The sequence below is a fragment of the Notechis scutatus genome, chromosome 2 (assembly GCF_049901735.1).
Source record: "Notechis scutatus isolate UNSWTSFEM ecotype Mainland chromosome 2, rNotScu1.2, whole genome shotgun sequence".
NCBI lineage: Eukaryota > Metazoa > Chordata > Lepidosauria > Squamata > Elapidae > Notechis > Notechis scutatus.
Genome location: NC_142010.1, coordinates 248,732,643 through 248,757,881, shown reverse-complemented (window position 1 = coordinate 248,757,881; position 25,239 = coordinate 248,732,643). Strand labels below are relative to the sequence as shown.

General features: G+C 41.4%; 1 protein-coding gene across 1 annotated transcript in view; it reads right to left on the bottom strand.

The window, feature by feature from the left end:
• Window positions 1–2,087: 2,087 nt before the first annotated feature.
• The window catches only part of PRLR (prolactin receptor), a 157,426-nt gene continuing 134,274 nt past the window's right edge, over window positions 2,088–25,239 (bottom strand). Inside the window, exons 8-15 of the mRNA XM_087958526.1 lie at window positions 24,781–24,922; window positions 22,902–23,031; window positions 22,427–22,596; window positions 14,758–14,924; window positions 12,336–12,477; window positions 11,288–11,387; window positions 9,360–9,429; window positions 2,088–6,370 (exon numbers count right to left, since the gene is read on the bottom strand). Of these exons, the coding sequence (XP_087814652.1) occupies window positions 5,378–6,370; window positions 9,360–9,429; window positions 11,288–11,387; window positions 12,336–12,477; window positions 14,758–14,924; window positions 22,427–22,596; window positions 22,902–23,031; window positions 24,781–24,922 (1,914 nt within the window). The 3' untranslated portion in view covers window positions 2,088–5,377. The remainder of the gene's footprint in view (window positions 6,371–9,359; window positions 9,430–11,287; window positions 11,388–12,335; window positions 12,478–14,757; window positions 14,925–22,426; window positions 22,597–22,901; window positions 23,032–24,780; window positions 24,923–25,239) is intronic.

Below are 25,239 nucleotides of genomic sequence, written 5' to 3'. Positions count from 1 at the left end.
AAATTTCCTCACAGTGAAAGCAATTAACCAGTGGAACAACTTTCCTTCAGAAGTTGTGGGTCATCATTGGAGGTTTTAAGAAGACACTGGAAAGGTCACTTGTCTGAAATGGTATAGAATCTCCTGCTTGAGCAAGGGGTTGGACTAGAAGACTTCAAGGCATCCCATCCAGCGCTCGGTGACATATTCTGATTGATTTATTGAATTAAAAATATGAAAGCGCCCAAACTGCGGCCTTGACTGACTGAAATCGGACATGCAAAAAAAAGAGAATTTTAGTCAAAAGGGAGATAATTATTTGATAAACAATAGAACTATGTACAGAACAATCCTATTCAATATTTAAATTATATAAAATATTGAACAAAGTAACTTCTTCCATTATTATGTTTTAAAGTCTTACATGCTATTATGGCTACGCAGGGATGATTTGTTCTGACCCAGGCTTTGTCAAACTTAATAAAACACAAACTGAATTTAAAAGTAAAACCCTTTTTAATGTGACGCTGGGAATTACTTGCATTCCCAGCCAAAATTAATTAGACACAGTTCCTCCAGATAAGAGCATGCTTTTCAGTGCTGTAGAATGCTGCCAAGAAATAGAAGTCCAATTAAGGCTAATATAAAACAACCAAAAAATCCAGAAAAAAACCGACTGGAGTACAGAGCTTCACAAAGGACTTGGAGATTACTGAACTTCCTTGCTTCCTGCAAAGCTCTTCGTCATTGAGGACTGACTTTTATCCCTGATGAGAGGGGCAATCACCTCCCATCTGTACTCCTGAGTCACTCCCTCTGCTTCAGTTGCTCTTGCCTTCTCGCAGCTCTGCGCACATGTGCACAGGGAGCAGGCTCCCCGGGGTGCTTTGCTTCACTGCTGCCAGATTCTGAAGGCTCCAAAGGCAGCACCCCACTCTCAGAGGGTCCTGGCCCCATCTCTGCATTGGATGTAATCAAGTCCTTGCCAGACTTCCTGACTGGTTCCCTTTCATCCTCACTGTCCGATACCTCTGCCGTCTGCACTGGCTGCTGGCGAATCACAACAGGATTGTGCAATGCAAGATAGGATGTCTCTGACCAAATTCAAGGCAAAGATACCACCTTCCTACCATGAGAATTTCTCCAAAATTCCCCTTGGAATTAATGTCCAAAACAAACTTTCTTTTGTCACATTGAATCAGAACTGGCAGGGAAAAAAAAAAAGACTTCATTAGTATAGGAACATCTGTAAATTGCATTTGGGCCTTGATAAACCATGGCTAGTTAACGTATAGCAGTCTTCCCAAGCGGGTACTTTCCAGAAACACTGGACCCACAGCTTGGAGAGAGGGAGCCTAGACAAGTAACTGCCAGACCCCAGGAATTGCAGTCCTGGTATTCTGTATATCAGGAGATAATCAGGCTGAGACCACTTCTTTCTTCTCTGCCAAGAGCTGAGTCGTACCAGCATGCATAATAAAATAAAGGAACAATGCTGGACTACACCAAAACCCCACTACTCCCATCATCTCTTATGCATAAGCTTTTCCAATACCTTCTTCAGGCCAAAATAGTTAATTGAACTACAATAGAATAGAATTCTTTATTCTATTCAACATTATTTATTTATTCTATTCAACATTACAAAAATGCTGGCATGTTTACAGCTAGAACTTTACTCTTTTCAACTTCTGACTCCCACTGAGAATACATGCTTCTTGGCACAAAGAACCCCTCACAAATAAGAGGCCCTGTTTATTATCCCCTTCCACCAGGCTTGTGTGCTTCGCATTCAAATGGCTTCAGAATTCAACACCATTGCTAGAAGCTTTTCCCACCCCAATAAAGTTGGGTATTGCCAGCCCACGCAGTGAACCACAAAAGCCAAAGGCTTCATAAATATAAGTGGGGGCAAATTCAGCTCTATTCTAACAGCCGCCTTTTATTATAAAAAGTTGTAAGGTCCTCTGTTGTTGTTTTCTTCTGCTTTGCTGGCAGAGGCAAAAAAAAAAAAAAGACAATAAAACTCTGGATAAATACATACAGCTCTGGGAAGTTAGAAAATAAATATTTAGAATAGAAAAATAATCTGCAAAAGTACACAGGGGCTATATTAAAGTAGCTTTCTTTATTATGTACAATAAGGCAGTACATGAAATTGAATTGAACTCTTAAGTTAGAGTGACACAGAAGTGGGCTAGTTTAAATCTCCTCTTTCCTCCAAAGGTTTGAATTCGAAAATCATTTATTTTGTAAGTACTTTCTCCAGTGCCCAGGGAGATCTTTGGAATGAGCTCAACCAAAAAAGGAATTCGAGAACCTAGCACACCAAAGCCATACAAGAGGCACAAAATTTTCCCCTCTCCCTAGTTAGGTATATTTTAATTGCTTAGAATGAGGTAAGTTTTTAAACATTTATAAAAATAGGACTTTTTTAAATAGGAAAAAAAAGCAGAGAAATAACAACATAATAACAAGCCTTTTTGGAGCTTCTAAAATGTGTTAAGGTACATAGCAGCATGTGACATAAATTTGCAAATTTTCACTAGCAGCGTATCATAGAACCTGCATGAGTAACAACAGAATGCAATTGTGCAACGTGTAAAGGGTGTCAATTTTCTGTCATGGAATCCAGGGATTTGTTTGGTTGTTAAGTGTTATATTTATTCTACTGAAGCAACAGAAAAGCATCCTGTTTCTGGCTGGCCAAAGAATAACCCAACTTAGGCATCAACAACGAATTCCCTGCACAGTGCCATGGGCCTATTACAGGAAGTCCTTGACTTACAATGGTTCATTTAGGGACCAAAGTTACAACAGCGCTGAAAAAAGTGACTTATGGCCGTTTTTCACACTTACAACCGTTGCAGCATCACGTGATCAACATTCAGCTGCTTGGCAGCTGGTTCATATTTATGACGGTTGCTGCATCCCGGGGTCACATGATCCCCTTTTGCGACCTTCTGACAAGCAAAGTCAATGGGGAATCCAGATTCACTTAACAACCGCGAGGAAAAAGAAAAAGAAGCATTGACTTCCAATTCTCTTTGTTGCAGTAAAATAAGGCAATAACATCAAAGCAAAACTTTTGTTTTGTTTTTTTCATAATAATATAAACTAGCCGTTTCTATAAGGATCTAATCGGTAAAACCCAAAATCAAAGCTTCATTCTTTTCCACTTCAAGCACAAAGTCCAGAAGCGGTTTCCATGTGCAAAAAAAAAGTACTGATATCCTTTTCTTTAATCAAGACAGTCCATTTTGCCATTTCATCAGCTTCTGCAGCCATTTGTCCATGGTAGGAATCAAAGCGTCCCTTCCATTTTTGTGCGTATAATAATCTTGCTGCTGTCAACATATATAGTGTCAAAGTTCTCTTCCTCACTTCCCCCCCCCGACCACTATTTTCCAATTTACTTTCTTATTTTGTATTTTATTTTATCTTATAACTCAATTAAAAAAATGTTAAAATTAAGAAGAGAGAATAAAGGCTGAACAACCGTGTTGCTACCTTGGCAAATGCCGTGATTCACTTAACAACTGTGGCAAGTAAAATCGTAAAGTGGGGCAAAATCACTTAACAAACCTTTCACTCTGCAACATAGATATTGGGCTCCGTTGCGATCGTAACTCAAGGACTACCTGTACTCAAACGGTTCCTTGAGATGGCTTAATGCTTTCACCGAGCACTTCACTGGGCAATGGAACGTCCGCAAGAAAACAATCAAACTCAGAGTACCAAGGACCTCACTGCTTATATTTCCTACTGTGACCAAGATCTCTGCTTATATTGCTCTATTGAGCTACGGGCAAATATACCTATACCCAAGGGTGGGATGCTACCAATTCTGCCCAGCTCTATAGAACCGGTAGCTTTGAAGAGCAGCAGACATCGAACCAGTTCAGTGTTTGCTACCGTTTGGCCCACCCATACGCCCGGGCTCTTATCTGTCTTTTATTTCCTGCTTTTTCGATCTCAGCTGCTTTGCGCGGCACAGCTGAGATCGAAAAAGCAAGAAAAAAGTGGCTTTTCAAATGCTGCACACCTGCACGCAGCACTTTTCAGCTGTCCAGGTGGCACAGCTTAAGGCTTTTTACACACACATGCGCATGCATGCACATAGTCACCGAACTGGTAGTAACACTGGTTGAATCCCACCCCTGCCTATGCCACCAAAGTGGCCCATACCTCAGCAGAGCAATATAAGCACAGATCTAGATCACTGTGGGAAATATAAAATGGTGGAATCCTTGGTGTTCTCTGTGTTTGGTTGTTTTCTTGCGGACATTTCATTACCCAAACTAGGTAACATAATCAAGGCTAAATGATGCTAAAAAAGGAGAATATTTGTAGCTCAGGGTTCAGGGGTCATTGGTGTTCTCTGAAGTTGGTTGTTTTCTTGCAGACGCTTCATTATCCAAAGTGGGTAACATCGTTAGTGCCAGACTAGCTCGTTTGGGTAATGAAACATCTGAAGAAAACCACCACACTCAAAGAACACCAACGATCCTCATTTCAACCCTGAGCTACAAATATTCTCCTTCTTTAATTATAAATGGCAGCTACTCAAGGTGCTTTACTGTAATGTCCTCAGTCTTTTGCATCTCGTGGGAATACAGGAGACCAGGCAGGAAAACCCTGCTCTCAAATGGTGAAGAGGAGGGCCGGGGGTAGAAAATAGTCACCAGCAATTTGAGTTCTGTGGCACTTGAAAGAGGAACACTTTTAAATGCAGTGACCTATGGCCGTTTTTCACACGACCGTTGCTTTTTATGCCAGTGAGGGTTAACCTTTTCGGCACTGAGTCGCAAAGTGCGCGTGTGCACACGAATCCCCAAAATACGCCCCACCTCTCTCGCGTGTGCGGCAGAGATCCGAAGACCAGCTGGCTGGCGGGAGGCGTGAAAATATGCGCGGTGGAGCTGAGCTGGGGCGACAGCTCACATCCCCCCAGAGGTTCACCATAGGTTCGCGTGCCGTAGGTTCGCCATCACAGGCCTATGCTCTTGTATATTTCTTCTACATGGCATCGGACGTCATGGCTCAATCAAGTAAAAATGGTGGGTTGCATATCTATTTTAGCCTTCACCCCAGGGTGCCCAACCCCCGCTTAACCAGAAATTCTTGATACTTCATCATTTTTGATAAGACATGTCAGAAATAAATCAAATAGGTTGTGGTTTGAAATAAAAATCATGACACATACTTTCCCTAAAGTCAGACTTCGACAAAACAATTATCTTAATCACAGACAGCAAGATAGATTCTGCCCCCCGCCCCCGCTGTCTGTTCTTAATGACCAAATGCAAAACATAAACAGGTGTGAACTATAGCGGAGCAATTTTGTGCCAAGAATGTTTATTTTCCTTGCGTCACCTGGGGAATTTCAATTTGTTTATTAATGAAAGACTGGCATAAAGTTACTTGGATCCATGTAATCTAAACCACCAATCTGTATTTTGCACAAGTTGGGAACGGGAAGGCAATAGATCGTGTTTTTCTCTGCCTGGCTTTCCAGATTGGACTCCTTTGGGGGTTCCTGAAAAGAAGGCAAGGCCTCTGGTAATAGTACCAGAATATGATCAGTTACAACAGTTGAAACCTTGGAGTATTCTTTTGCATCTGTAGGCGGAGGAGCCTTTTCAGTTTTCTCAACGCTTCCTTTCTGTTTGGGTAGCACAGCCAGCACTCCGTCACTGCTGACCTTGTGAATCTCTACATAATCCATTGGCTTCGTAGATGTAAAAGGCAACTGCTCCAGAGAAGCTAACCAGAATGATGCCTCTTGATTATGCTGAGAGTTTAGAGACAAATTGGCTTCATCTTCCAGTTGGCTTGTTTTTACTTTACTGATAGTCTCAATGGTTTTGGGAGGTTGAGAACAATGCTTTCCTTCACTTCTCCCCAAAATGGGTGACCTTTTTATGTTTGTGGCTTTGAGTACCCTTTTGCAGATCCGTATGGCATCGTGAGAGGAATACTTTGGAGTGTGGGAGTGGTCTCCAGGCCATGTAGATGACTTTGGGCTCCTGTTGGCCAACTGTGGGAGATGCCTTTCAGGGTCTACTTTTAATGTTTCTGAAAGTTTTGTTCTATCGGTGTTCCTTTGAACCTCATCAGGATCTGGTACTTCTGCTGCAGGGGGCAATTTTCTGGCTTCCTTATATTTCTCTTGCAGGAGAGATGGACTCTTACAGCTTCCTCTTCCTGAATCGGAGTCTATTTCCAGCCGTACATGTTTGTTGGGGTGACTCTTTCCATGATTTGGCATTAGCTGCTGATCTTCGCTGTCGTCTATCTCCAAAAATTCAATCAACAGATCATCAGAGTCTGAAGTTGGAGGGAAACCTTGGCAATCAAGAGCACTCAGCAATTCTTCAGATTTTCCTGCCTGGAGAAAGACGAAATGCACCCTGGATTACTATAAAAATGACATATTGCATAAAAATGAGCTGAATACATTTGGACCTACAGCAGAGGAAATACAGATGTTGAAGTGGATTACATTTTATTAAGCAAAGTGAACGGGATTGTTGAGCTATGATGAGGCCTGCACTTCAAAATGTTTATGGAGATAGGGTAAAGCTATGTTTAATATTATGTAAAATGTTTACATATAACCACTGTACCCAGCAGCCACATCTGACATTTTGAAGAGCCCTGAAGCTATAGTTTTGCCTCCCTAATACATAAATAGGCAATAAACTGATAGAGAATATGAATTAAATGACAACAAACTTATTTTTATGAGTTATGAGTTATAGCAGGGGTGTCAAACTCAAGACCCGGAGGGGACATTTGGCCTGTGGGGCAGAGGTGGTATTCAGCAGGTTCTGACCAGTTCTGGAGAACTGGTAGCGGAAATTATGAGTAGTTCAGAGAACCAGCAAATACCACCTCTGACTGGAGATTTTACAGTATCCTTCCCCTGCCATGCCTACCAAGCCACACCCACAGGACTGGTAGTAAAAAAAAAAATTGAATCCCACCACTGCTGTGGGGTGCTTAGATCTGGCCCATGGGGCTGCCCTGAAAACAGCGAAGGACTGGCCTGCGGTGCCTCTGCCAGTGAAAACAGAGTTTGGGAAGGTCATACTCAGCCACCACAGGCGTCGACATGAGTTATGTCAAGCTGGCCACACCCACCCCACCCCTGGAGGTTAAACACAACCCTGATGCAGCCCTCAATGAAATTGAGTTTGACACCCCTGAATTATAAGGATCATAATGAAGAAATAATTTCTGTGAAAGAGATGTTCATGACACATGACACATTTGACCTGTTAAAGCAGCTGCAGCTTTTTCCAGACATGTGGGATGTTTCAGAAGTTGCTTCTAATTCTTTCCAGAAGCATTTGCCTTCATAGCTGCTTCGTATTTGAAATATTAGTAGCTAATATTTCATGTAAAAAGGTGCTTAGTATACACTCCTACATGTTTCAAGGCACCGCTTTTAAAATATTTGTATAGTAGTCTTATAAGACATATGTTATATGTTTGTCTCTTGAAAATATACAATGGCTTAATATTGTGGCTACCAAGGAGACATATTGTGGCACTGTGGCAAGCTCTTTATTAAATGTTGCATCGAAAATGAGATACGCTAGGCAACATTTAGACGGCAATCATAACTAAGGACAAGATAAAGTTCCCTATTTATACTCCATGTCCCCAATTCAGAATAGAACTTCTGTACTGGGTCTTCTTCCAAGAAAATCCCACTCAAAGGAAATGTGTTTGTATATGAAAATGGAGAATGGCTTTGCTTTTAGTTCAGGCAAATTAGCAATTTATTTATTCATTAAAGTTATATACCCGTGTTATATACAGGTTATATACAGGTGGCACGCAGAGCCATTTGTGCAGGCATGTGAGCCCAGCCAAACTTACCTGCACTGCGCATGTGCGCCCCTCCCAGCTGATTTTTGGCCCGTTTGAGGCAGTTTTCACCCTCCCAGAACGCTTGAGGGAAGCCTCTGCAGCCTCGGGAGGCCGAAAAATGGGCCTTCCAGAAATACCAGAAGTGCCGAAATGGGCCCGTTTTCAGTCTCCCGAGGCTGCAGAGGTTTCCCTTGAATCCCCAGGAGAGTGAAAATGGCCTCAAACAGGCCAAAAATCAGCTGGGAGGCACGTGCATGTGGAGTGCAGGTAAGGGGACAGGGCAGGGGAGTTGCGCGTGCATGCACAGGGGTGTGTGGGGCGATTGCATTGTGGGTGCTGGCACACACTCACTTTCAGCACACCACAACGAAAAGGTTCGCCATAAATGTTATGTACCGTCCATCTTCCTGTAGGTGACTCTGGGTGGCTTACCAAATCATAAAAGCCAAACTATAAATGTTTAAACATTCAATATTAGCAAAAGTTAGATAAGAACCAGAATACAAATGGGGGTGAGGGTGGGAATGGGGTCTTTTCTTAACCCATTAACAGTCTCCAGAATGGATTGCCCCTTTTGGGACCCCAGGCCAATTGGCAAAGCCAGATTTTTAAAGACTTTGCAGGTGAGGGCTGATCTCACCTTAAAGGGCATGTCCCAAAGGTGCTTTTTTCAAGAGGCAACTGGACTGGCTGGTTTTTCTTTGAAGACGTTTCGATTCTCATCCAAGAAGCTTCTTCAGCTCTGAAGAAGAAGCTTCTTGGATAGGAAGCGAAACGTGTTCAAAAAAACAACAGGAAAGTCCAGTAGTCTCTTGATAAAACACCCTTGGGACAACCATGACCTGGATGACTGAGTTTCTCCATAGACATGGAGAATCCATAGACATAGGGGCATGATGTTCCAGAGGGAGGGAGCCATAGCAGACAAGGCTCTTCTTTTGGACCCTGCTAGCCAACATTCCTTGGCTGTCAGGATCCACCGCATGGCCCTTCTGCCAAAGCAAGTGGGGCAGGCCAATCCCACTGGGGTGAGAAAGCTTCTCAGTAGCCTGGTCCCAGAAGCAGATTGGCAACCAGTGCAGCTCACGCAACAGAGATGTTACCTGGGCTATCCTAGGGTCCCCAAGAACTGGCAGTGTAGTTGTATTCTGTGCCAGCTGTAACTTCCAAATACTTTTCAAGGGTAAACCCATGTAGTGTGCATTGCAATAGTCCAAATGCTCAGGCCATGGGTGATTGAGCATAGGGACTCACAATCCAGGAAAGGGCACAACATGAAGTTGTGCAAAGGCTCTCCTAGCAGAGAAGTTATCTTATTAATAGCAGAATAATAACAGCTGAAAAACTGTCCATTTGGAATGCAACATGTTTGTCGCTTGATGTTCTTTTTGGGTCAAAGAACACGTGACCAAAGTAAAAGAAACATAAACAAGGTGTGACCAAGCAAAGGATTTTCACATTCTGGTGGTGAAGATCCAAACGCTCCTTTAACAGTTTACCTGTAATAATTGAGCATCCAAGCCTTTAATTTTTGGACCAGGAACTGGTGGTAGAAGGCGAGCTACCATCCTGAAATGCAAAAGGAAGACAGAAAAAAAATGATCTTTCCATCTTATGTTAAAATACCATTTCTGAAAGCAACCACTGTAGTGGGAGTTAATTCCTTTTCCCAATAGGAATGAACATAAAAATAACTCTGCTTATTGGAACATTTTTAGTAGGGATTTTCACAAGATATAGGTGAGCCCTTCAATGAATTGATATCAACAGAGCCCAGGAGGAGACTCTAGACCAGGGGTCTCCAAACTTGGCAACTTTAAGACTTGTGGACTTCAACTCCCAGAATTCTTCAGCCAGCATAGAATTCTGGGACTTGAAGTCCACAAGTCTTAAAGTTGCCAAGTTTGGAGACCTCTGTCTAGACATTGGAAGAGAGTTGTTATTCTATTTCCATCATCACCATCATCCTTTGGATAAGACTTTTGACGCAAGCAGGCACGTGTATATGATGCTTTACACCAATGTTTTCCAACCTTGATAACGTTAAGGTGGTTTGTTCAACGCCTACAACTCCCTAGCCATGCTGGAGTTGAGCTTCACAGATCTTAAAATTATTGAAGTTGAGAAAGTCTTCTCTAGACTTTCTGAAATAATAAGTTTCAGAGGGGATAAATATTTTCCCTCTCATCTTTTAGCTATTGGGCTCTAATAATAATAGCTTGATGGAAATTTTGTCTCAAGTGGTGTAGGGTTTCCTGCCTAAGCAGAGGATTGGACTAGAAGACTTCCAAGATCCTTTCCAACTCTGTCATTCTAATTATGAAATACTAAATCAGGGGTGTCCAACCTTGGCAACTTTAAGACTTGTGGACTTCAACTCCCAGAATTCCTCAGCCAGCTTTGCTGGCTGAGGAATTCTGGGAGTTGAAGTCCGCAAGTCTTAAAGTTGCCAAGGTTGGACACCCCTGTACTAAATGATTAAAAACTACCATTCAGTGGCATGGTATAGGTATAAGTTGCCTATGGAACATCATCTTTATATAACATGATCTCTGGCACCAGAAAATTTGCTCTGCTTCCTGCTCCTCAACTAACTGATTATTTCTTGTTAAATACAAGCCATGGCAAAGAAGTCACTGGAAGAGAGAAATTTCAAAGCTTTCTCCCCATGTTACTGATCTGTGAGTAATCACATCAAGTTGCTTCCTTGTACCAAGCAGGAAGTCTATGTTTTGTCCTTCCATTCCTGCTGTTTACATTTTTAAAAAATTGAGATAGCCTGGATGTATTTAAGGAAGTTCTAAGTTGGCACTGACATTCTTAAAGACATATGTCAGAGTTAAGATGCAGGATTTTGAATGCCGAAACCTGATAATGCGGTTTGTGTTTTAGAACAAAGGAATTGACTCTAGAAAACATTAAGTCGTTTGTTTAGCCATGAATTTCCGAATCAACACAATTAATTGAATTTGCACAACATGCTATGTCATAAAGTGACGTTTACAAGCCACAATATGCCAATCCCAAATCAAATCAATCGTAACTTTATCCACCCCAATTTCAAATGCTGATAGTTTGGAAAGTATTATTTAAGTTAGTGGCTCTCAAACTTTTCTTCACCATGGACCCCCCTTTAAATACCTTTCATGGTCATGGACTATGACCACAGACTCCCAAGACTTAACTCAACATTTAAATCATAATATATCTTCAAGCCTTCAGGGACCCCCTGTGATGATATTGTGCCCCCTCCCCAAGAGGTCCACCAATTACAGGTTGAGAACCACTGCTTTAAATGAAAGAAATGGTTTCAGACAAGACAATAGTCCATCAGAAAGGAACAGTAACTCTTTTCCTTCAGTGCTAATATAGATTTTATGGCAGATTTGTTTTTGTGCATCGTGCAACATCTCAAGTTGTAGCTTACTTGGTTTTTTTCAAAGCCAGTATCCAGAGCAAAATCAAACAAGCAGCAATTGATAAAAAAGTCACAATGATCCAAACAACTACATCCTTTATGCTGATATCTGAGAAAGAAAACAGACTGGTTTAAATCACATGCAGCTGCACATAACTTCGTTATTTTTTTTTAACTTAGAGACAACATTTTATTTGCAGAGTTTTATTAAATCTCCACAATAAGTTTGTGAAGATAAATTATGGTGTTTGAATGAATCAAGAATATCAAGTTGACTGAACCAAGCAATGCCAACAAATCTGGAGAACATCATAGTGGCCAACTACAACGACCTCTAGAGGGCAAACTACATTAAACTATGAATGAATGAATTAATCGACTTAACAGTGTGTGCAAACTGCTGTACAATAATCTTTATTTCACCTGCTAGCAAAATAATGCAATACAGATAATTGCCCTGCATGGAAAAAGGTATCCCAAATGTTCAAAATGATTTTAGAAAGGCTGAGTTATAGAAAATATAACTGCAACTGCCAATACACAAGAAAGCCAAATATCAAAAAAAGAAGTCAGAATGTGCTTCATTAATTATACAAAGATCTTTGATTGGGTTGGTCTTTATGAAGTTATTGAAAGTTCTGGAAAATGAGAATTCCAGAACCTCTCATTTCCCTCATGAGAAACTTAAATACAGGTCAGGAAGTCACAATACAGGCTGAACATGGTTAAACAGACTGGCTCAAGGTTGGCAAAAGAGTGAGAAAAGTTGGTTATTTATTCAACAGATTGAAGAGATTGAAGAGAGGAAGAAAAGAAACTCAAGAAACTCCACCCATTCCTGTCCTCAGCATGCCCTCTGAACAAAAAACAAGGATAGCACCATAGCCATGGCATGATAGAGGACTACCCTTCTTATGCCAATAAAGTTTTCTGCTGGCTCAAGAAGTAGAAGATAGTATTTAATTTTGCCGAGGGGAAAAGCCTTAAGATAAATTGAACTTGTTCTTGGCTTCATAAGCCTAATGCCAACAGAAGGCCAGTCAAAAATTTGTCTCACCTTTTTGGAGTTTAATATAAGTTTTAGGGCTCCAGTTGCTCCAGATACCATGATCTGATCTGCATCGAACCTGGGCAACGTATCTTTCTCCTGGATTCACACTGAACATCTTGTAAGACATCCTTTGCCCAACAAATATTTTCTGGAAATAGAAGAAAACACAGAAAAAGCTTCTCTTCTTTAAAAAAAAATACAACAACAAAGTATAAGTAGCCCTTGTTTAATGAGCACAATTGGGACTGGCAACTTGGCTGTTAAAATAAGTGGCCACTAAGTGAAACCACAATGCTATCAACTTCAGCTTTCCTTCACTTTACAGACCTGCAAAAGTTGTAAATGTGAGGTCAAAAAGTTACCTTTTCATCAGCGGTGTAACTGCGAATGGTAGCTAAACAAGGCAATTGCTAAACGTGGTCTATCTGCAGGGGTGGGATTCTACAGGTTCGCACCTATTCTCTAAAACCAGTTGTTAACATTCTTAAGCAGTTTGGAGAACTGGTTGTTAGAAGAAATTACTGACCTAATCCTGTAAGAAAGGCAGGAAGGAAACATTCTGGTGTTGCTTACAGAAACTGCATTAACCCTTATTACATTCTTGGCAGGACTAGACTTCCTGTCTCAGGAACTTCTCTGGAGTTTTTTTCCTCCTTTGCTGGTACTTTGCTTGTGTGGAGTGACCATTCAAAGGTACAATGGCAGTGAAAAAAGTGACATGACCATTTTTCACACTTATGACTGATGCAGCATCCCCATAGTCATGAGAGGCCAGGCGAGGAGATGTGAGTGCCTCGATGTGCCTCGATGTGAGTGATACTGAGTTGGCCACACCCATCCAGTCACATGACCACCAAGCCATGCCCACCAATTAAGCCACGCCCGCAGAACTGGTTGTTAAAAAAATTGAATCCCATCCCTGTCTATCTATATATTTTACTTATTCTGACAAGCAAAATTAAGTTTAGCGGGAGGTTGCAAACAGTGACCTTGTGAACTCACTTAACAATGGCATGGGATCTGCTTAATGATGGCAACTGGAAGTGTCAAAATAAATGTCACCAACCTGTATGCAGGGGTGGGCTGCTGGGCATTCGCAGGGGTTCGGGAGAGTCCCTAGCTAAGATTCTGTGCAGTTCAGAGAACCCCCAAATCCCACTCCTGGCTGGCCCCACCCATCCTGCCCCTCCCTCCCAGGAGTCCCCATGCGAGGATGTGTTTTGGATGCAGGTAAGTGCAGGGCGCATGTGATAGCTCAGGGAGCGCGAAAAACGGGCCTCCTGGAAGTTTAGGAAGGCCAGAAATAGCTTCCGGAGCCTGAAGAGGCCGTTTTCACCCTCCCGGACACTCAAAGAAAGCCTCTGGAACCCAGGGTGGGCAAAAATGCCCCTCCGCTGTGGTGCAGGAGGCCAACTAGGCTACGCCCACCATGGCCAGGCCCACCCAGCAACCAGGTGGAGAACCTGTTGCTAAAATTTTTGAAGTCCACCCAGGGGTGGGATTCAAAATTTTTAACAACTGCTTCTGTGGGCATGGCTTAGTTGGTGGGCATGGCTTGGTGGTCATGTGACTGGGGGGCCATGGCTTCATGGTCATGTTACTGGCTGGGCATGGCCAACTCAATATCACTCACATCGAGGCATGCATCTCCTCGCCTGGCCTCTCATGACTGTGGGGATGCTGCAACAGTCGTAAGTGTTAAGAACGGTCATAAGTCACTTTTTTCAATGGTCACTCCACACAAGCAAAGTACCAGCAAAGGAGGGGGAAAAAAACTCCTGAGACAGGAAGTCTAGTCCTGCCAAGAATGTAATAAGGGTTAACGGAGAGGCAGTTTCTGTAAGCAACATCAGAATGTTTCCTTTCTGCCTTCTAACAACCGGTTCTAATTTCTTCTAACAACCGGTTCTCCGAACTGCTTAGAATGTTAGCAACTGGTTCTAGCGAATAGGTGCAAACTGGTAGAATCCCACCCCTGAGTCCACCCCTGCCTGTATGGTCATGTGATGTTGTGCTTTAATTCTTAGCTGTAGGAATTGTGACCCCAATTAGTATTGCTTGTTTGTTTGTTTATTAAAGTTGTTTGCTGTCCATCTCACCACAATTATTAATTAAGTACTATCTATATTGTGTGAATGAGACTAGAGAAGTATACAGTAAAAATACTCGTATACATGCATCGGAGCGTACTATTTTAGGATATACTATAAAGTGCAGCAAAAGTTTTATTTACATTACACATACAAACATAATAAACAAGGAAATATTTTAAGTGCTTGCTCAGTCCCAAAGTTCTAAAGACATTTTATGGTTTATTATTCAATATATAGCACAGAGCATGGCAATTATTATTTGTTATATTGACCGTGGTTTTTTTATGACCGAAAAACATGCAGAACGTTTGGCCGCCAAGAGTGAAAACACTTACTTCCCACTCTTGTCCTTCTTCGGGCTTTATACGTAATTCATACTCCAGAGTTAGCCAGCCAGATTTGACATCCCCCAGAGAAGGTGGAGTCCACGTCAATAACACATATTCTCCATATACTTTTTTCTCAAATTCTAGGGAAAGATTTTCGGGAGGATCTGGCTGAACTGAAAAAAAAAAAAGAAGGATCAAGGATTTACAATTCACAGATAAACATGGAGGCATCGCTCAAACACTAAGAACTGGGGTTCACTCTCTTTTATCCTATTATGATGGAACATACGGAGAACCTTTCTGGCTACTTGTATATTAAGATGTTAATCAAAAAGAAATGCTTCTTATTGTGTTATTGTCTCCTTTCACTCTTCCTCTAGACCAGAGGAAGACTGAGCTTTGCTGGCTGAGGAATTCTGGGAGTTGAAGTCCACAAGTCTTAAAGTTGCCAAGTTAGGTGACCCCTGCTCTAGACGAGAGGAAGACAACCTCCTACAGCTAATTCCCTGCTTTCATTTAAAGAATCGGCAGATGCAAGTAGACGACAGTGTGCATCAAGAGGCAACAAAAGAAACTGCCTTGTGATCATTTCCTCTTTCCCCAAACAAGGGGAAAGTCACTTCTTGACTGCGCCAACTCAGAAAGCTCAAACTGCCCAAGGAGCTGCTGATACAGTTCTACAGAGGAATTATTGAGTCTGTCATCTGCATCTCTATAACTGTCTGGTTTGGTTCTGCAACCCAACAGGACAGACACAGACTTCAGAGGATAATTAGGACTGCAGAAAAAACAATTACTATCAACCTGCCTTCTATCAAGGCCCCTATACTGCATGAGTCAAAAAGAGGGCTGTGAAAATATTTACAGACCCCTCACATCTGGGACATAAACTGTTTTAACTCCTACCCTCAAAACGACACTATAGAGCACTGCACACCAGAACAACTAGACACAAGGACAGTTTTTCCCCAAACGCCATCACTCTGCTAAAATTCCCTCAACTATTTACAAAGTCTGCACTACTATTACTGTTAATCTTCTCATCACTCCTTATCACCCATCCCCTCCCACTTGTGACTGTATGATTGTAACTTTGTCGCTTGTATCCTTACGATTTATATTGACTGTTTCCTAGTATGATTTGATTGCTTGTTGTACCCTATGACTATTATTAAGTGTTGCACCTTATGATTCTTGACGAATGTATATTTTCTTTTATGAACACTGAGAGCATTTGCACCAAGACAAATTCCTTGTGTGTTCAATCACATTTGGCCAATAAAAGAATTCTAATTCTAATTCTTTGCCACTGTTTGTTGCTGATGCAACTCAACTCCAGTTTGCGAATCATGGGTTCTCCAACAGGAAGAAGTGAGAAGATAAAGAAATGCCAGCAATCCACTGATGAGCCAGGATGAGGTGGTTGGTTGAATCTCCAGGCTTTCTGTTTATACAGAGAATTTACTCCCTACACAACCAGTTGGTTGTTGTCTTAACCTCATTTAATGTCTATGGAGATTCTCCGTCAACCCAGGTTATAATTGTCCCAAGGTGCTTTTCAAAGGCAACTGGACTTTCTTTGTTTTTCCTTCAAGGTGTTTCATTTCTCATTCAAGAAGAGAAGAAGCTTCTTGGATGAGAAGCAAAATGCCTTCAAGGAAAAACAAAGGAAGTCCAATTGCCTTTTGAAAAAGCACCTTTGGGACTTAACTTCACTTATTTTAATCTATTAGGTGCCTAACAAAGCTACCTTTGGCTGACTGCCATTTATAGATGACGCTCAATATGACATAAAAAATTACAATAAGATGTGGGTGAATTCTCAGGACCTTTGAACATTCTGCTATCTTTCCTGTTCAGAATAATTTGTACTGCATACCTATATTAGCTACGTCCACGTAATAAGGGTCTGCCACACTACTCCCCATTTCATTCATTGCCATTAGAGTAAAATTATATGTCGTCCAAAGTGATGTGTGCTTTTTATCAAAGTAACAGGAGTTGGACCCCGCTGTTGTGTAGTCCGGGCATTCATAGTATTTTTTATCTCTGAAAAATGCAAATAGAAAAAAAAAAAAGGGAAACACGTCAATCAGACTGCTGAAGATTGCCATTGTTTATCAAATTAGTAAGTTGTCCTATGGGGAAAGATAAGAACCAACTTCTGTAGAGATACAAAATTATGTAATAATCCATTTAGACCGGGGTGGAAAACGATAGCCCTTGTGGACTTCAACTCCCAGAATTCCTGAGCCAGTATGGCTAGCTTAGGAATTCTGGGAGTTGAAGTCCTCAAGTCATAAAGGCGCCATGTTTCCCCACCTCTGATTTAGAGGATGATTTATATCTTTTACCTTTCTCTGTTATAGAGCAGCGTATAGTTTTTTGGGAGACTTCCCTCAGAGCTCGGCTTCCACCAGCAAGTAAAGGTTTCTTTTTGGGAGAGCGACATCCTATAAAGATTGGCTTCCCTGGAGGCTGGTCTGTAAGAAAAAGGCCCATGTATTTAGTCAGTGTGCCTCATTTAAGTACCCCCAACTTACAACCATTTGTTTAATGGTCGTTACAATAGCACTGAAAAAAGTGACTTAGGATCAACCCTCCACTTACAACTGTTGTAGCATTCAGATAACAGATAATCAGAGTTGGAAGATACCTTATAGGTCGTCCAGTCCAACCTCCCACCCAAGCAGGAGACCCTACACCATTTCTGACAGATGGGAGTCCAATCTCTTCTTGAAAGTCTCAAGTGATGGCGCTCCCACAGCTTCTGCGGGCAAGCTGTTCCATGGGTTGATTGTTCTCGCTGTCAGAAAGTTTCTCCTTATTTCCAGGTTGAATCTCTCCTTGTTCAGTTTCCATCCATTGTTCCTTGTCTGGCCTACAGGTGCTTTAGAAAATTGTTATAGAGCAATTTTCCCACAGTAATGTGATCAAAATTTGGGCTTTTGGTAAGTGGTATGTATTTATGATGACTGCAGATTCCAGGTATTTATTATTATTATTTGCGATCTTCCCCACCAGCTGCCAACAAGCAAAATCAATGGGAGAAGCGAGATTTGCTTAAATACCATGTGGTTCATTTAATGAGAGCAGTGGTTCTCTTAACAACAATGCAGAAAGAGTTATAAAATTGGGTGCAACTGACTTTAACAAATGCATTGTTGAAAATGGAAATTTGGGTCCCAATTGTAAGTTGAGCACTATCCTGTATTAGCACCAGAACAAGGGTGTTTGGGAATAAAGGCATCTTCCAACCTGTTGTATCTTCTTGTGTGGATCAATAAAGTTTAAGGCCAAAGAAACAGCTATTGGGCAGTTAGCTGTTGGTGATTCTTTAATAATTTACCCAGAAAAGATCAAAGTATAAATTTTGATCCTCTGCAGTTTTCAAAATTTCTTTTAGCTATCATTTCTTTCCTATTGCCAGGCACTCCGAGTACTTTCCCAACTAGATTTTAGCTATTTGATGGACTCTCGGTTTACTACGTATTTTTTTTTATTTCTAACAATACGCTCTTCATGTTTTTTTCTACCCCTGCCTTGTTTGCATTCTTCTATGCCTTCTTTCTTCATCTGAGCAAGACTTCATTTTTTAAAAAGAGGATATTGCTGTCATGAATGAAAGCAAATATTTTGGCAGGGATCTGTTCTCCGTGTTTGCTGTTTAGCTCCCGAATGTTTTGTTATCAAACTAGGTAGCATCTTCAATGGGGTTTTTGAGGAAAATGTTCTTGTTCTTTCTTTCGTTTGAAGGCAAATTTACATGTCCCAGGATAATGATGCAGGATCTAATCTGGGTCGGCCACTATTTCTGTCTTCTTCAAATTTGCATGTTAACTATGACAATATTATGTTGATTTTTTTTGTACTTTTAAAAAACTATGGAATAACTCTTTTTGGAATCCTTATAAAATAAACTTCACGCCTCTTCTGTCTCTTCCTTTTAATAAGATAAACACATTCTTGGAATCCTCAAAGATTTGGGTATAGCTGTGAAGTTTGGGAAATATGCTACAGAAATATGCTGGCAGCAAATTCATTCCTCAGCTACTTATGTGTGAACTGTTTGGCTTATATGAATCAGCAGTGTAGATTTTATTAAATATACTTGCATGCAATGTAGAAGTCTATCCTTAAATATTACTTCAGTGATTTTTCAGCTCTACATTTTTGTCAAATACTAAGTTTCTGATTTTCCATGGCAGAAAAAAATTCAAGAGACTGACTCACCACTATGGAAGTGGATGTATCTTTCTGGGCTCCACACACTCCTTCCACCATGATCTGTTACACAACGAACCTGAGCAGTGTATTTCATTCCTGGATGCAACTGAGATATTTTATACTGCAACTGCTGTCCCACAAAGTAATTCTGCAAAGGGGTAAAGGCAATGGAAATTGTGAAAAATGTGGCATGTTCAAGTTTGAAAAAGTTGCGACTGAAATCATATGAGTACATCAAATATATGGGTAATTTGAACCTGTATTATCTAGTCTTGGTTGACCTTGAAGTGAATTGATTTATAAGTCTTATCATCTCCTTCTAGCATGGCCAATAACCTTATTATCTAGCAGTGTGTACAGTTTTATGGAAAAAACAACATTGGGAAGAGATCATCTGTTAAGTGTTGTGCCTTATGATTCTTGATTCTTGATGAATGTATCTTTTCTTGTATGTACACTGAGAATATTTGTACCAATGCAAATTCCTTGTGTGTCCAATCACACTTCGCCAATAAAGAATTCTATTCTAAGTTATTCTATTCTACTATTCTATTCTATTCTATTCTATTCTATTCTATAGCTTTAAATATTTTTTTCTTTTAGATCAGACGATTCTTAGGAAGACAACCTCCTACAGCTAATTCCCTGCTTTCATTTAAAGAATCGGCAGGTGCAAGTAGACGACAGTGTCCATCAAGAGGCAGCAAAAGGAACTGCCTTCTGATCATTTCCTCTTTCCCCAAACAAAGGGAAAGTCACTTCTTGACTGCGCCAACTCAGAAAGAGCTCAAACTGCCCAAGGAGCTGCTGATACAGTTCTACAGAGGAATTATTGAGTCTGTCATCTGCATCTCTATAACTGTCTGGTTTGGTTCTGCAACCCAACAGGACAGACACAGACTTCAGAGGATAATTAGGACTGCATAAAAAACAATTACTACCGTGTTTCTCCAACAATACGGCCTCCACCAATAGGAAGGCCCAGCATGTTTTTGGGGCATAAAATCAAATTAAGCCCCTCCCCCCCAAATTTAGGCCTATCTTAAAATATGCAAAATAAGGGGGAAGGGCGGGAGACTTGCCGTTAGGAGCGCCCGGCGGGCAGGAATTCCTCGCCACCAGCCGCTCCTAACGGGCGATCATGGCGGCGCGGGGAGCTCCCTACTCCCACCAAACAACTTTGCTGCAGACACCTTTGGCACCCGCCGCTGTTGCTTTCCCTTCTGCCCATTCCGCCGCCACGTTTGGAGCTGCTGCTTCCGTGTTTGGAGTGCCGCCGCCATTTGGAGCTCCAAACGCGGAAGGGGCAGCTCAAACATGACGGCGGGCGATCTTTTTATTTTGGTCCACACGAAGTTCAGAGCGAGCAAGAGAGGGAGACTGCGATGCCTCCATCCGAGATGGCAACCTCACTAGTGGATCACAACGTGGCTAGAAGCCCGAATCGGCGGGATACGATGGCAATCTTTTGGAGCGAGAGGAAAGGGAGAGAAGAGTTGCAGGCGTAATTTGCAGGAGGAAGTGGGTGTACCCCACGGCAGGGAGCCCAAGGAAGAAGGGCCGGTAGTCCCCAAACCAACTGCGTGCGCCGCCTTTAGTTATGTGCGCTTCGCTCTCTGGGCATCTCCGTGTGATTGTGACCCTGTCCTTTCCACCTGGCGCCCTTGCTGCTTTCTGGCTCTTTAGCGACCGGCTTCGCTTGGAACACGTTCGCGTTTGGAGTTGGTTTGGGGACTACAAGGCAGCATCTGCGCCTCTTCCCGGGCGCGTCTCTAGGCTGCTTCCGGAGCTACGGGACGCTCTCCGTTGTCTACCGGCCCTTCTTCCTTGGGCTCCCTGCCGTGGGGTACACCCACTTCCTCCTGCAAATTACGCCGCAACTCTTCTCTCCCTTTCCTCTCGCTCCAAAAAGATTGTCATCGTATCCCGCCGATTCGGGCTTCCAGCCACGTTGTGATCCACTAGTGAGGTTGCCATCTCGGATGGAGGCATCGCAGTCTCCCTCTCTTGCTCGCTCTGAACTTCCGCGGACCAAAATAAAAAGATCGCCCGCCGTCATGTTTGGAGCTGCCATTTCCGCGTTGCAGCTCCAAATGGCGGTGGCACTCCAAACACGGAAGCGCCAGCTCCAAACGTGGTGGCGGAATGGGCAGAAGGGAAAGCAACAGCGGCGGGTGCCAAAGGTGTCTGCAGCAAAGGTGGGAGTAGGGAGCTCTCTGCGCTTCGCCATGATCACCCGTTAGGAGTGGCTGTTGGCGAGGATGCAAGGGGGGGAATTAAGTCACCCCCCGAAAAGACGGCCTAGCCATTTTTTCGGGGCTCAAAAAAAAAAAAAGGCCCAGCTTTATTATGTGAGAAACACGGTATCAACCTGCCTTCCATCAAGGCCCTTATACTGCATGAGTCAAAAAGAGGGCTGTGAAAATATTTACAGACCCCTCACATCTGGGACATAAACTGTTTTAACTCCTACCCTCAAAACGACACTATAGAGCACTGCACACCAGAACAACTAGACACAAGGACAGTTTTTCTCCGAACGCCATCACTCTGCTAAAATTCTCTCAACTATTTACAAAGTCTGCACTACTATTACTGTTAATCTTCTCATCACTCCTTATCACCCATCCCCTCCCACTTGTGACTGTATGATTGTAACTTTGTCGCTTGTATCCTTACGATTTATATTGACTGTTTCCTAGTATGATTTGATTGCTTGTTGTACCCTATGACTATTATTAAGTGTTGCACCTTATGATTCTTGACGAATGTGTATTTTCTTTTATGTACACTGAGAGCATTTGTACCAAGACAAATTCCTTTTGTGTTCAATCACATTTGGCCAATAAAAGAATTCTAATTCTAATTCTTTGCCATTGTTTGTTGCTGATGCAACTCAACTCCAGTTTGCGAATCATGGGTTCTCCAACAGGAAGAAGTGAGAAGATAAAGAAATGCCATCAATCCATTGATGAGCCAGGATGAGGTGGTTGGTTGAATCTCCAGGCTTTCTGTTTATACAGAGAATTTACTCCCTACACAACCAGTTGGTTGTTGTCTTAACCTCATTTAATGTCTATGGAGATTCTCCGTCAACCCAGGTTATAATTGTCCCAAAGGTGCTTTTTCAAAAGGCAACTGGACTTTCTTTGTTTTTCCTTCAAGGTGTTTCATTTCTCATTCAAGAAGAGAAGAAGCTTCTTGGATGAGAAGCAAAATGCCTTCAAGGAAAAACAAAGGAAGTCCAATTGCCTTTGAAAAAGCACCTTTGGGACTTAACTTCACTTATTTTAATCTATTAGGTGCTTAACAAAGCTACCTTTGGCTGACTGCCATTTATAGATGACGCTCAATATGACATAAAAAATTACAATAAGATGTGGGTGAATTCTCAGGACCTTTGAACATTCTGCTATCTTTCCTGTTCAGAATAATTTGTACTGCATACCTATATTAGCTACGTCCACGTAATAAGGGTCTGCCACACTACTCCCCATTTCATTCATTGCCATTAGAGTAAAATTATATGTCGTCCAAAGCGATGTGTGCTTTTTATCAAAGTAACAGGAGTTGGACCCCGCTGTTGTGTAGTCCGGGCATTCATAGTATTTTTTATCTCTGAAAAATGCAAATAGAAAAAAAAAAGGGAAACACGTCAATCAGACTGCTGAAGTTATTGCCATTGTTTATCAAATTAGTAAGTTGTCCTATGGGGAAAGATAAGAACCAACTTCTGTAGAGATACAAAATTATGTAATAATCCATTTAGACCAGGGTGGAAAACGATAGCCCTTGTGGACTTCAACTCCCAGAATTCCTGAGCCAGTATGGCTAGCTTAGGAATTCTGGGAGTTGAAGTCCTCAAGTCATAAAGGCGCCATGTTTCCCCACCTCTGATTTAGAGGATGGTTTATATCTTTTACCTTTCTCTGTTATAGAGCAGCGTATAGTTTTTTGGGAGACTTCCCTCAGAGCTCGGCTTCCACCAGCAAGTAAAGGTTTCTTTTTCCGGAGAGCGACATCCTATAAAGATTGGCTTCCCTGGAGGCTGGTCTGTAAGAAAAAGGCCCATGTATTTAGTCAGTGTGCCTCATTTAAGTACCCCCAATTTACAACCATTTGTTTAATGGTCGTTACAATAGCACTGAAAAAAGTGACTTAGGATCAACCCTCCACTTACAACTGTTGTAGCATTCAGATAACAGATAATCAGAGTTGGAAGATACCTTATAGGTCGTCCAGTCCAACCTCCCACCCAAGCAGGAGACCCTACACCATTTCTGACAGATGGGAGTCCAATCTCTTCTTGAAAGTCTCAAGTGATGGCGCTCCCACAACTTCTGAGGGCAAGCTGTTCCATGGGTTGATTGTTCTCACTGTCAGAAAGTTTCTCCTTATTTCCAGGTTGAATCTCTCCTTGTTCAGTTTCCATCCATTATTCCTTGTCTGGCCTACAGGTGCTTTAGAAAATTGTTATAGAGCAATTTTCCCACAGTAATGTGATCAAAATTTGGGCTTTTGGTAAGTGGTATGTATTTATGATGACTGCAGATTCCAGGTATTTATTATTATTATTTGCGATCTTCCCCGCCAGCTGCCAACAAGCAAAATCAATGGGAGAAGCGTGATTTGCTTAAATACCATGTGGTTCATTTAACGAGAGCAATGGTTCTCTTAACAACAATGCAGAAAGGGTTATAAAATTGGGTGCAACTGACTTTAACAAATGCATTGTTGAAAATGGAAATTTTGGTCCCAATTGTAAGTTGAGCACTATCCTGTATTAGCACCAGAACAAGGGTGTTTGGGAATAAAGGCATCTTCCAACCTGTTCTATCTTCTTGTGTGGATCAATAAAGTTTAAGGCCAAAGAAACAGCTATTGGGCAGTTAGCTGTTGGTGATTCTTTAATAATTTACCCAGAAAAGATCAAAGTATAAATGTTGATCCTCTGCAGTTTTCAAAATTTCTTTTAGCTATCATTTCTTTCCTATTGCCAGGCACTCCAAGTACTTTCCCAACTAGATTTTAGCTATTTGATGGACTCTCGGTTTACTACGTATTTTTTTTTATTTCTAACAATACGCTCTTCATGTTTTTTTCTACCCCTGTCTTGTTTGCATTCTTCTATGCCTTCTTTCTTCATCTGAGCAAGACTTCATTTTTTAAAAAGAGGATATTGCTGTCATGAATGAAAGCAAATATTTTGGCAGGGATCTGTTCTCCGTGTTTGCTGTTTAGCTCCCGAATGTTTTGTTATCAAACTAGGTAGCATCTTCAATGGGGTTTTTGAGGAAAATGTTCTTGTTCTTTCTTTCGTTTGAAGGCAAATTTACATGTCCCAGGATAATGATGCAGGATCTAATCTGGGTCGGCCACTATTTCTGTCTTCTTCAAATTTGCATGTTAACTATGACAATATTATGTTGATTTTTTTGTACTTTTAAAAAACTATGGAATAACTCTTTTTGGAATCCTTTTAAAATAAACTTCACGCCTCTTCTGTCTCTTCCTTTTAATAAGATAAACACATTCTTGGAATCCTCAAAGATTTGGGTATAGCTGTGAAGTTTGGGAAATATGCTACAGAAATATGCTGGCAGCAAATTCATTCCTCAGCTACTTATGTGTGAACTGTTTGGCTTATATGAATCAGCAGTGTAGATTTTATTAAATATACTTGCATGCAATGTAGAAGTCTATCCTTAAATATTACTTCAGTGATTTTTCAGCTCTACATTTTTGTCAAATACTAAGTTTCTGATTTTCCATGGCAGAAAAAAATTCAAGAGACTGACTCACCACTATGGAAGTGGATGTATCTTTCTGAGCTCCACACACTCCTTCCACCATGATCTGTTACACAACGAACCTGAGCAGTGTATTTCATTCCTGGATGCAACTGAGATATTTTATACTGCAACTGCTGTCCCACAAAGTAATTCTGCAAAGGGGTAAAGGCAATGGAAATTGTGAAAAATGTGGCATGTTCAAGTTTGAAAAAGTTGCGACTGAAATCATATGAGTACATCAAATATATGGGTAATTTGAACCTGTATTATCTAGTCTTGGTTGACCTTGAAGTGGATTGATTTATAAGTCTTATCATCTCCTTCTAGCATGAGAATATTTGCACCAATGCAAATTCCTTGTGTGTCCAAACACACTTTGCCAATAAAGAATTCTATTCTATTCTATTCTATTCTATTCTATTCTATTCTATTCTATTCTATTCTATTCTATTCTATTCTATAGCTTTAA